We start from the raw sequence: 9,740 nt of genomic DNA, 5'->3' as shown, positions 1-9,740 counted from the left end.
TAAACAAAACTAAAAACGCGAGCGCACAAAAAAATAAATAACTAAACAGAGTCGAGAGTGCACGACCACGAGATACTCTGGTTTAGAGGTAGCTTAATACAAATACAATTTGTTATATGCTATAAATTTATTTTACAAATGCTTTAGTAACTAATTCTTATTATTAAGAATTTTAGTTTGCAAAGAGTCGCTGCGAATACCCTAAGTTTTATAAATACTGATCTGCTCTTGATAGCATATAGCATACCCTAGAGCGAACAATAGATCAGGCATTTCTTGTCCACAGCAAGCGCACAGTTATCATGACCACTGACAACTTTTGTTTACAGGGTATGCATGAGGAAAATCAAATATGCGCTTAACACGAAATATTCAAATTTTCTGTGCGTTCGCTTGGTAGTTATTTTATGTGAGTTTATTTTTATTATATGCTATATAATTTTGCCTCCAGGCAATATTCGACTAAGCGACTTTTCAATAACAAATCGCTGCGAGTCGTTTATTTGTCGCCCTTGCTGCCGTTGGAACTTTTGCGCTGCCGGTGCTGTAAAACCTCCTGGTATTGCTCCATGGAGCCATCCTCATGCTTGGACGTGAATTGTTGCTGTTGTTGTTGTTGCTGCTGCTGCTGTGAAGTCTTCTCATCGCCGGCTTCCTTGGCGTCGTTGCGCTTTTGGTCGCGATTCGATTTCTTGATTTTATCACGCACGCGTTTGCCCAGCCGCGAGGCAGCCAGCACCTGGCTAACCTTGGAGCTCTTCAGGTAGCGTGTACGCCACGACTGTTCACGAATTTTAAATGCTTTTAGTTTAAGATTTGATATATATTTATAGGCTTATGGATATTACCTCCGAGTTGGCTTCCTGTAGTTTCTCATGGTCGTCGTCGCTTGTGTTTAGCGATATGACATCGTTGTCCTCCTCATCCGGCTCGACTAGCTTCTCGGGCGCCTCGCTCTTCACCTTAACAGCTGGCTCATCTTCCACCTTGGCCAGCTCCTCAATCAGTTCCAGATCACCGCCTATGGAAATGATATCATCGTTCTGATCCTCATCGTCTACGACGGACGTGCTCAGCGGCCGCTCTGACTCAGCCACGGTCACATTGGACTCCACAGTGGCTGCCGGAACTTCTTCAGCTGGAGCGTCTTCATCGATTGCAGCGTCATCAATTACCACTAATACTTCTTTATCAGCTTCCAATGCTGCTGCCTGCTCCTGCTCGACTTTGGCTGCGGGCTGAGTTTCAGTTTCAATTTCGCTCTCCTCTCTCACCTCTCCCTCCTCGGGCTCGCTTTCCTCAGCTGGAGCTGGTTGTGGGGGTGCTGCAGGTGCCGGCTGCACCTCAGCTGTTGCCGTTGCTGTTGCCTGCGTCTGCTGCTTGTCGGTTTCCGGCTGTTTGCTCTCATCATCGGTGCTGTCACTTATGAGCAATGTTTCCGGCTCCGCTGGTATGGGTATCACATCCGGCGAGGCCGAACGTGACTTGTGCTGTTCCTGGACGGGCTCGGGCGCGGGTGCGGGCGCGGGCTTTGGCTTATCCTCCTTCTCCGTCGACTTGGTGGAGATGCGGTAGTTGCGCTTTAGCTTGATCTTCTTTTGTGGAGCTGCGGCTTGCTTTGATTTGCTGCCATTTGTTTGTTTCTGTGCATGCTCCTTGGTGGCTTGCTCGCTGGACTTTCGCTTGCTCGCATTGGAGCTCTTGTGACTGCGCCGCTCCTTGTCTGGCTGCTTCTTTGACATCTGCTCATCGTCATCTGACTTCACCTCGATCTTTGTAATGGGTTCCATGGCCAGTTGGGAGCGAATGGCACGCGCACGTGCCTGCAGCTCGAGCAGCTCCAGAACACTGATTTGTCCACCCGCTGGTTTATGGAGTTAATGGAGACATAGAAACGTTTAAGTATATAGCTTTAGTTATAGTAGGCAGTTGCTTCCATTCAGTATTTGCTTTGTATTTTTTTCAACTTACGTTCCTTATTTTCATTGGTTTTATCGGCTCTTTTAGCGCTTGATTTCCGCAATTTCTTAGCTGTAAAAATTTTCAAATTAAAGCAAAAGCATTCAGTTATAATTCAAATTGACTGCACGCCATGGCTGCGACGGATGAAGTAGACAATGTGAGCCTGACGAACACAGAGGAGGAGGGAGAGCAACAGCATGAAGGTGAAGTAGATCCCGAAAAGTTTACGATACGTCTCAATGGGCAAAAGGACTTGGAACAAAGACTACGCGAATTTAAGGCCGCTTGCGACGCGCACGAGAAGCATGCCCGTAAGCGTAGAAGGCGTCGCTACTATCACATTGGCCTCCTGGCCAAAGTGGTCATGGAGACGACGCACGATGAGCTGCGGCGCATGCTCGAGCACGGCACCTACACCTTCCACGTGGACATGGTGGCCTTTAAGCCAGAGGAACTGGCCACCATACTGGAAACACTTAATATCGCCATAGCCGCACACGCGGACGAGCGCGAACTGAGGACAGCCACGGGCCTGGCCGTAGAGATAAACGGCGACTGTTGTCGTGTGGGTCGCTTACGGAACAACTGCACCACAATGCTGGCACGCGGCTCTGTGGTCACGCTAACCACAAATCCAGCCTATCGCTACGCTGGCTTCCGTGAGATTGTCTACGTCATCAATCTACGCGCCTACCTCAGCTCAATACGGCTAAATGATGTGCTGCTAATTGGACGCGAAGTGCGCTGCCGTGTGGTCAAGACGCTAAACGAGGCGCTGGCCGTTTTGATTATCGATGCGGGTCTGCTGACCTCGTACGATTTCATAGAGCTGCCGCGCCAGTGTCATGCCCTGCAACCGGAAGTCTACCCAGAGCTATTCTTGTCCGACCTGCAAACGGCCGCAGAGCTTAAAGCCAACTTTGTGGTGCTACCCAAGATACGCTGCAAGTCGTTTCTGCGCGCTGTCCGCACGGCCATTATGTCGGACTTTGATATGAAGCTCATTGGCTGCATTGACTTTGAGTATGTGCGCAACAATATGCTGGATCTGCTTGGCATTATTAAGCTGTTGGACTACATCTGGATACCGGACATGTTCAATGTGAATTGCTGCGTGTACAACTACATCATGGAGGATGCCCTGCCCATTGCGCACTGTCAGAAAAAGCCTGTCATTGGCACTGTGCCGCTGGAGCGTTGCAACGACTTCAAGCGCTTTGAGCTGCACGAGTTCCTCTGGAAAATCGACACCATACATATGCAGAAGAGTCCGTGGTGCAACAAGTATCCTCTAATTGTGAAAAAGCTTATGCCCATTCGTGACTATCGCGTGGGTGTGGTCCAGACGCAGCAGCAAGTCAAGAGTATACTGACCTCCTACCAGACGATTGTTAACTTTATCATTCGAACAATTGCCACCATCGAGTGCCAAGCGATATTTGTGTTCACCAAGTGTGAGAATGCGAGTGTTGCTCTGGCGCGCTCGGAAATCTATTGCCCGGTCTATATGATGATGCCGCTAAACAATGATGACGATGAACTGACAATTAAATGCAAATTCGATTTGGCCCGTGCGCTGCATTTGCGGCGCAATACTCATCCCGTTTTATATACGCCCGATCTCAATGAGTGCAACTATAGCCCCATTGAGTTTGGGGTGGATTATATGCGTCGCAAGGGCTGCCTGGAGGTGGGCGATTTTGTGGTCACCTTGGAGGTGGGCAAAGAGGACGAGGAAAATATTGTATTAGGCGTCGGCGAAGATGTGTGCATCTTACGCGCCTTCTACGTGGCACCGGTGTTCAATTGCGAGAAATTCAAATATGGCACATGAGTCCGTGTGCAGATTAATTCATGACGTGCAGTTGTACAGATAACATTTCTTATGATAAATCAAAATTAAATGTATATAACGTAGTTTTCAATTATATTCCTAACCAAGATTGGGCCGTGTAGTATATGTGCATGGACTTACCCCGACGGGACTCGCTGCCACCAATATCGCTGTCCGACGAAATCTCCTCCAGCGAGATGTGTTCTGCAAGAACATGTATCTGAGTACATGCAAAGTAAGAATGGAGTCTTAGCTTACCATTCTTGTGCTCCACATCCGAGTCCTCTGAGCTTTCCGTGTCGGTAGGACAGCGCGTGTCTGCAATAATCGACTTCAGTCGTTTGGTAGATACGCAAAGCAGCTCATTCAGGCAGAGTTCCTCGATTTCATCCAAGCTGGTTTCCTGCAAGGGATTACGCTTTATAGTTGTGCTACTCTTAATTTGTTTTCATGATGCTACCTTAAGAAACTCTGGCGCCAGATTCATAATCGTCTTTGGCTTCAGTGTGCCAAAGATTTGTTTGACCAGCTCGAGGCGGTCATCGATGTAATGGGAAATCGGTTGAAGTGTGCGATCCTCCTCAGATTTCTCCTTCTTGATGGTTATTGGCTTGGGTATTTGATCGCTCCTAACCCGTTTTTTCGAGCTGCTCATGTCGATAAATTGCAATCCAATATAAAATTAGATCAAATCAACTTTATGTTGACTTTTGTGAAAAACTCCGAAAACCAAAAACAGCTGCTTGGCCAGAGTTGCCACTCTCATTGGCAAAGTTGACGCCGCTGCTAGACTGCTGTGGCAACAGCTGAGATTACAACTTTATCAAATTGTGTTTTGGATTGAGTTGTGTACAAATCAAGTCGTGTGTAAATTATAATCAAGTAACCGCAAGTAAGTAGCAAACAGCTATCTTGTAAAGTAACTAGTTGTAATTGTAATGCGTAACCGGCATGCCGTTTGTAACATATTGGCAATTGGATAATAATGACCATGTTACTTGAATTGCCTTAAATGCGTGCTTTAGAAGTAACATTTTGACAGCAAGAACTGTGTTATTTAGCTATTTCGTAAGATAATTACCATTTAACAACATTTATTGTTATTATAGATGGCCACATGTAGTATTTTGTTGGTCTTTCGGCATATGTATGTTTAATGGTATTTATTGAGTTTACTAAGTTTGGTCACACCGCTGGCCATATGTTCATTTGCTAGGCGAGAGAGCACGTCGTGAGAGCGCGTCGGTAAAAATAGTTTTTCGTTTTATTAAGCGGACACCGCGAAAACAATACTACTGATACAAAACTACAACAATGTGTGCGCTTTACTAAAGTGTTTAACCAAAAAATAACCCAATATGTAATACGATGTCAAGCGTGAATAGTGATAAAAAGCACTTATAAAACACGGTCAGTGCAAACGTACAAAGCTGCCTCCCCCTCCCATTACATGCATAATTTGACGTTTGACGAACGGGGAAAGAAAATCACAGCACAAAGCAATTAGAATGAGCATTCCGCGTGGTGGCAACAGCACAACGCTAGATCTAGCGCCGCTGCTCGATGCCAGCAACAACAGCGACGACAGCGACAACGACAACGGCGGCAAGTCCAATGGCGCCCTGTTGAATGCCTCCAGTGTCGGCTCCAAGGAGCTGCGTACCAGCCACAGAGAGAGGGAGAGGGAAAAAGAGGAGGCAGATGCTGCACTCTTTGTGAAGAAGGTTGGCAGCGCCGTCTTCTATGGCATCTCCTCGTTCATGATAACAGTGGTAAACAAGACGGTTCTGACGTCATACCACTTCCCATCGTTCCTATTCCTCAGCCTGGGCCAGCTGACAGCCAGCATTGTGGTGCTAGGCGCGGGCAAACGACTCAAACTGGTCACGTATCCGTCACTGCAGCGCAATACGTTCGCCAAGATCTTTCCGCTGCCGCTGATCTTTGGCTTCAACATGATCTTTGGCCTGGGCGGCACCAAGGCGCTCAGCCTGCCGATGTTCGCTGCTCTGCGCCGTTTCTCCATACTGATGACCATGTTGCTGGAGCTCAAAATACTGGGCGTGCGGCCCACGACGGCGGTGCAGATCAGCGTCTATGCCATGATTGGCGGCGCCTTGATAGCCGCCTCCGATGATCTGTCCTTCAACATGCAGGGCTATACGTACGTGATGATCACCAATGCGCTGACCGCCTCGAATGGCGTTTTCGTGAAGAAGAAACTGGACACTTCCGAGATTGGCAAGTACGGCCTGATGTTCTACAATTCGCTGTTCATGTTTGTGCCCGCCCTGCTGCTCAACTATGTGACGGGCGATCTCCAGAAGGCCATGGACTTTGGCAGCTGGAACGATCCCGCGTTTGTTGTACAGTTTCTGCTTAGCTGCGTTATGGGCTTCATATTATCCTACAGCACAATACTCTGCACCCAGTTCAATTCGGCGTTGACCACCACAATTGTCGGGTGCCTCAAAAACATATGCGTCACATATTTGGGCATGTTCATTGGCGGAGACTATGTCTTCTCCTGGCTGAACTGCATTGGCATCAACATTAGCGTGCTGGCCAGTCTGCTCTACACGTACGTCACCTTCCGGCGGAAACAGGCGCCCGACAAGCAAGCCAATCTGCCCAGCTCTCGGGGAGAGAACGTCTAGTCTCTGGGAGAGAGGAGCCTGCGTCGCTTGCACTGCTGCCAAAGCCATAAATGTTTTATGTACCCATAGAGAAAGAGTATCGCGAATTCGACTTGAGATCAACACAAAATGGAGCACATTGTTAACTGTAAACTCTGAACTGTACATATGTAGTTATGTATTTAAAAAAATATACTTATATATAAGCACTTATGTAATTTAAATGTCTTTGTAAATTTATATATGCAATTGCTCAGCCACACACACACACACAAAAACACTCACACACACACTCGCGCAATTATGTTAATGTGCGTGTAAGCATCAAAGTGTCATAAGTTGAAAAGAAACACAGACGAAAACCTCCACATACATAAATAGTTAATTAAATATATATAAATATATATGTGTGTATGATATTACACCCACAAACGTAACCAAAGTGTTCAAATTTGCGGGTGTAAATTTAAGATAAGATTGCCGCCGAGTCAATAGACCCCACGATAAGATCTGAGACACATGTAAGTGCATATGCTCGTTAGAATTGTGTATGTCAATTGTTTTGTGGCTAATTGGAACAGATTTAAGACAAATATAACAACTTTCATGTTTGCTACCTGTTATTCTTTTGGGTTTCAAAAACATGTCTTCTATTTGTCATAAGCTATTTTGTTGTTGCTTTCCGACTTTCTTTCGTTTAGATCTAAATTGGATTGATAAATACAATTTATAATTTACTGTCAATTCACATAAATCACTCGAAATTTTAACAAAATAACTTCATACAACAATTTTTTACCCCTTTTTTCGGATCGTGTAGTGTTCGAGTTTTCACAAATTCGCCCATTTTCAAATTTTGCCCATTTGTTGTTTCTTCTAATATGTTTTCTATTTCTCAGAAATTTGTCACAGATTGCAACACAAAAGTTTCCTACGTTGTTTTTCACCAATTTACCAAACTAGCAGGTGGAATTTCCCAATACCTCTTTGTAGTGTTCCCTAGCGTCGCAAAAAGCAATTATTGTCATAAAGATACCTTTCTAGTTTTGACTCTTTAAATATGTTTAGCATTACATATAAAATGTAAATAGATTGCAACACAAAAGTTTCCTACGTTGTTTTTCACCAATTTACCAACCTAGCAGGTGGAATTTCCCAATACCTCTTTGTAGTGTTCCCTAACGTCGCAAAAAGCAATTATTCTCAGAAAGATAACTTTCTAGCTCTAACGATTTAGGCTGTGCCCCAATTACCAGTCAATCAATCATTCAATCAACCCGCGCAAACAGTCATATATATACAAACATTTTTTTTGTTTATGAATTCTTTTATTGCTTCTGCTTAAAACAGAATCTAGTCCGAGGCGGTCTGTGTAGTTTGAACAGATGAAACGGAAACTCAAGTCCCCCATAATTTAGACCGGCGCTGATAAAAAAAAACCCATTTGTATACACTCCAAATAGTTTTCAGCTTCAGCTTTTACGCGCTTATCTTCGCATGCAGCAGTTCTTATCTTGTCTAAATATAACTAAACTGAGAATGTTTGTTTAAATTTCTATATAATAATGTATTAGGCAATTTTAGAAAAGATTCACGTGTTCATTGTCTTAATTACTCATCGAGAATATGAAAAATAAAAGCTAATAGGAACAGAAGCGGCAGCCGGCTGCCCGGGTTCAGCACATTTTGAAGGTTCAATTGTGCTTATAAACAAAGGTAGTCAAAAGTAAAAAGTATAAAATAAAAGTAAAGAAAACCGGTTGCCAGATTTGCTTCAGTCTTTAGCCTTAACCGTTGTGGGGCGGCAATATTTACTTACGAATCTCTCGACTTGGTATAGACAAATTGTTTACTTGAAGCTCTGGCTCAAGGGGGGCTATTATTGGAGCCACGTACAAGCGCGGCTTAAACTGTGAACTGAGTCTTCAGGGTCGCGCTTAGGAGCCGAGTCACACATACATAATTAGTCAGCGCCGCGCTGCTGATGAGGTCAACGATGTGTGTACACTTGCTGGCGGCTTCTATTGTTAACGTCATTCACCCATGTTTTGCCAACAGAAATGATGCAGCGCAGCTGGCAAAGCTGGCGGCGTGGCTTGACCCTGGGCCTGGCCAGCAGACGCAGCTATGTGGCTTCCGTGGGGGCACCACCATTACCGCCGGAGGAGTTGGACGCCTTTGAGCGTGATTACCTGAAGCAGCGCATAGAGATAACACCATTTCAAAGACTGCTACTCGGCGCCGGCTCCTCGATTGCCTCGTTGCTGGATCCGCACAGGTGAGCGGGAATACGTGCATTAGCGAGGAGCACTTGGTATAGACATTTTTCAGGCACGACATGATAGCCTGCCTGGGCGAGACAACGGGCGAGTCTGCTCTGTGGAATATTCTGGACAGCATGCAGGCAAGCGAGGAGGGGCGACGCATCCTGAAGGATAAGCCACGCATCAACACCAAAACCATTGATTTTAAGGTTTTGGAGGCGCTGCCGCCGAACACATTTGGTGCCACCTACGCCAAGTTTCTCAAAGATAACGTAAGTTGACACTTATTTGCGATTACACAAAATTTATTTATATGAGACAGAAGAAGGTCTCTTCGACCCAATATAAAACTGCCTGCCTGTGTGCATGAGTTCATGAGCTAGACACTAATTATTATTTATTAAATCGCAACGCTCAGTTTAAATGGTTTAGTAATAGAGTTAAACATTCTATTGACTCTTTACTCTCTCTATCGCCCTTCTATGCGATTTTCATGAATTCAAGTGAGGTTTGCAGATTTAAATTTTGCAAATTTGTATTTTTTCTCCTCACAGAAAGTGACGCCTGATTCGCGCATGGAGGTTCGCTTTCTCGAAGACCCAAAGCTGGCCTATATAATGACGCGATATCGCGAGTGTCATGATTTGGTGCACGCAGCACTCGACATGCCGACAAACATGCTGTGCGAAGTGGCGGTCAAATGGGTGGAGGCCTTGAATACCGGCCTGCCAATGTGCTACGGTGCCGCCGTGTTTGGAGCGGTACGATTGCGACCCAGGTAAGTAACTTTTTATAGCTTCACCTGACTTTCTAGGGTTAATTGAAAAGTACAATACAATCGAATTCTTATCTGCTTTCAGGCAGCGGCGAGAGTACTTGAAACGCTACTTGCCGTGGGCCATTGAAAATGGCAAGTGTATGAAGCCACTGATGCCCATCTATTGGGAGAAGCGCTGGGAGCAAAATATCCATGAGTTACGCGCCGAATTGGGCATTAAACCATTGCAATAAAGTATATTTTCTTTTTAAATTCGATTATTTTTC

At 45.3% G+C, this 9,740-nt stretch overlaps 4 protein-coding genes across 4 annotated transcripts; 3 read left to right on the top strand and 1 right to left on the bottom strand.

Moving 5' to 3' along the window:
• Positions 1-76: 76 nt before the first annotated feature.
• Positions 77-4,541, bottom strand: LOC135432589 (uncharacterized). Its single transcript, XM_064688293.1, has 6 exons — positions 4,257-4,541; positions 4,055-4,199; positions 3,938-4,000; positions 1,972-2,031; positions 849-1,864; positions 77-781 (listed from the first exon to the last, which is right to left on the bottom strand). Exons 1-6 carry the CDS (start codon positions 4,449-4,451, stop codon positions 500-502), a joined length of 1,761 nt encoding a protein of 586 aa, XP_064544363.1. The 5' UTR covers positions 4,452-4,541; the 3' UTR covers positions 77-499.
• On the top strand, positions 1,956-3,875 carry LOC135432590 (uncharacterized). The gene has a single exon (XM_064688294.1). The coding sequence runs from the start codon at positions 2,093-2,095 to the stop codon at positions 3,794-3,796; it is 1,704 nt and encodes a 567-aa protein (XP_064544364.1). The 5' UTR covers positions 1,956-2,092; the 3' UTR covers positions 3,797-3,875.
• A 20-nt stretch (positions 4,542-4,561) lies between the features above and the next one.
• Coq4 (Coenzyme Q4) lies at positions 4,562-9,726 on the top strand. Its single transcript, XM_064688296.1, has 5 exons — positions 4,562-4,688; positions 8,491-8,710; positions 8,764-8,968; positions 9,251-9,474; positions 9,557-9,726. The coding sequence occupies exons 2-5, from the start codon at positions 8,493-8,495 to the stop codon at positions 9,705-9,707; spliced, it is 798 nt and encodes a 265-aa protein (XP_064544366.1). The 5' UTR covers positions 4,562-4,688; positions 8,491-8,492; the 3' UTR covers positions 9,708-9,726.
• frc (fringe connection) lies at positions 4,993-6,874 on the top strand. Its single transcript, XM_064688295.1, has one exon. It carries the CDS (start codon positions 5,305-5,307, stop codon positions 6,451-6,453), a length of 1,149 nt encoding a protein of 382 aa, XP_064544365.1. The 5' UTR covers positions 4,993-5,304; the 3' UTR covers positions 6,454-6,874.
• Positions 9,727-9,740: the final 14 nt, after the last annotated feature.

Source organism: Drosophila montana, unplaced genomic scaffold (genome assembly GCF_035044405.1).
Source record: "Drosophila montana isolate Dmon_TW-CO22-7 unplaced genomic scaffold, ASM3504440v1 contig_3207_1, whole genome shotgun sequence".
NCBI classification, from domain to species: Eukaryota; Metazoa; Arthropoda; class Insecta; order Diptera; family Drosophilidae; genus Drosophila; species Drosophila montana.
This window is presented reverse-complemented; position numbering and strand designations above follow the sequence as displayed.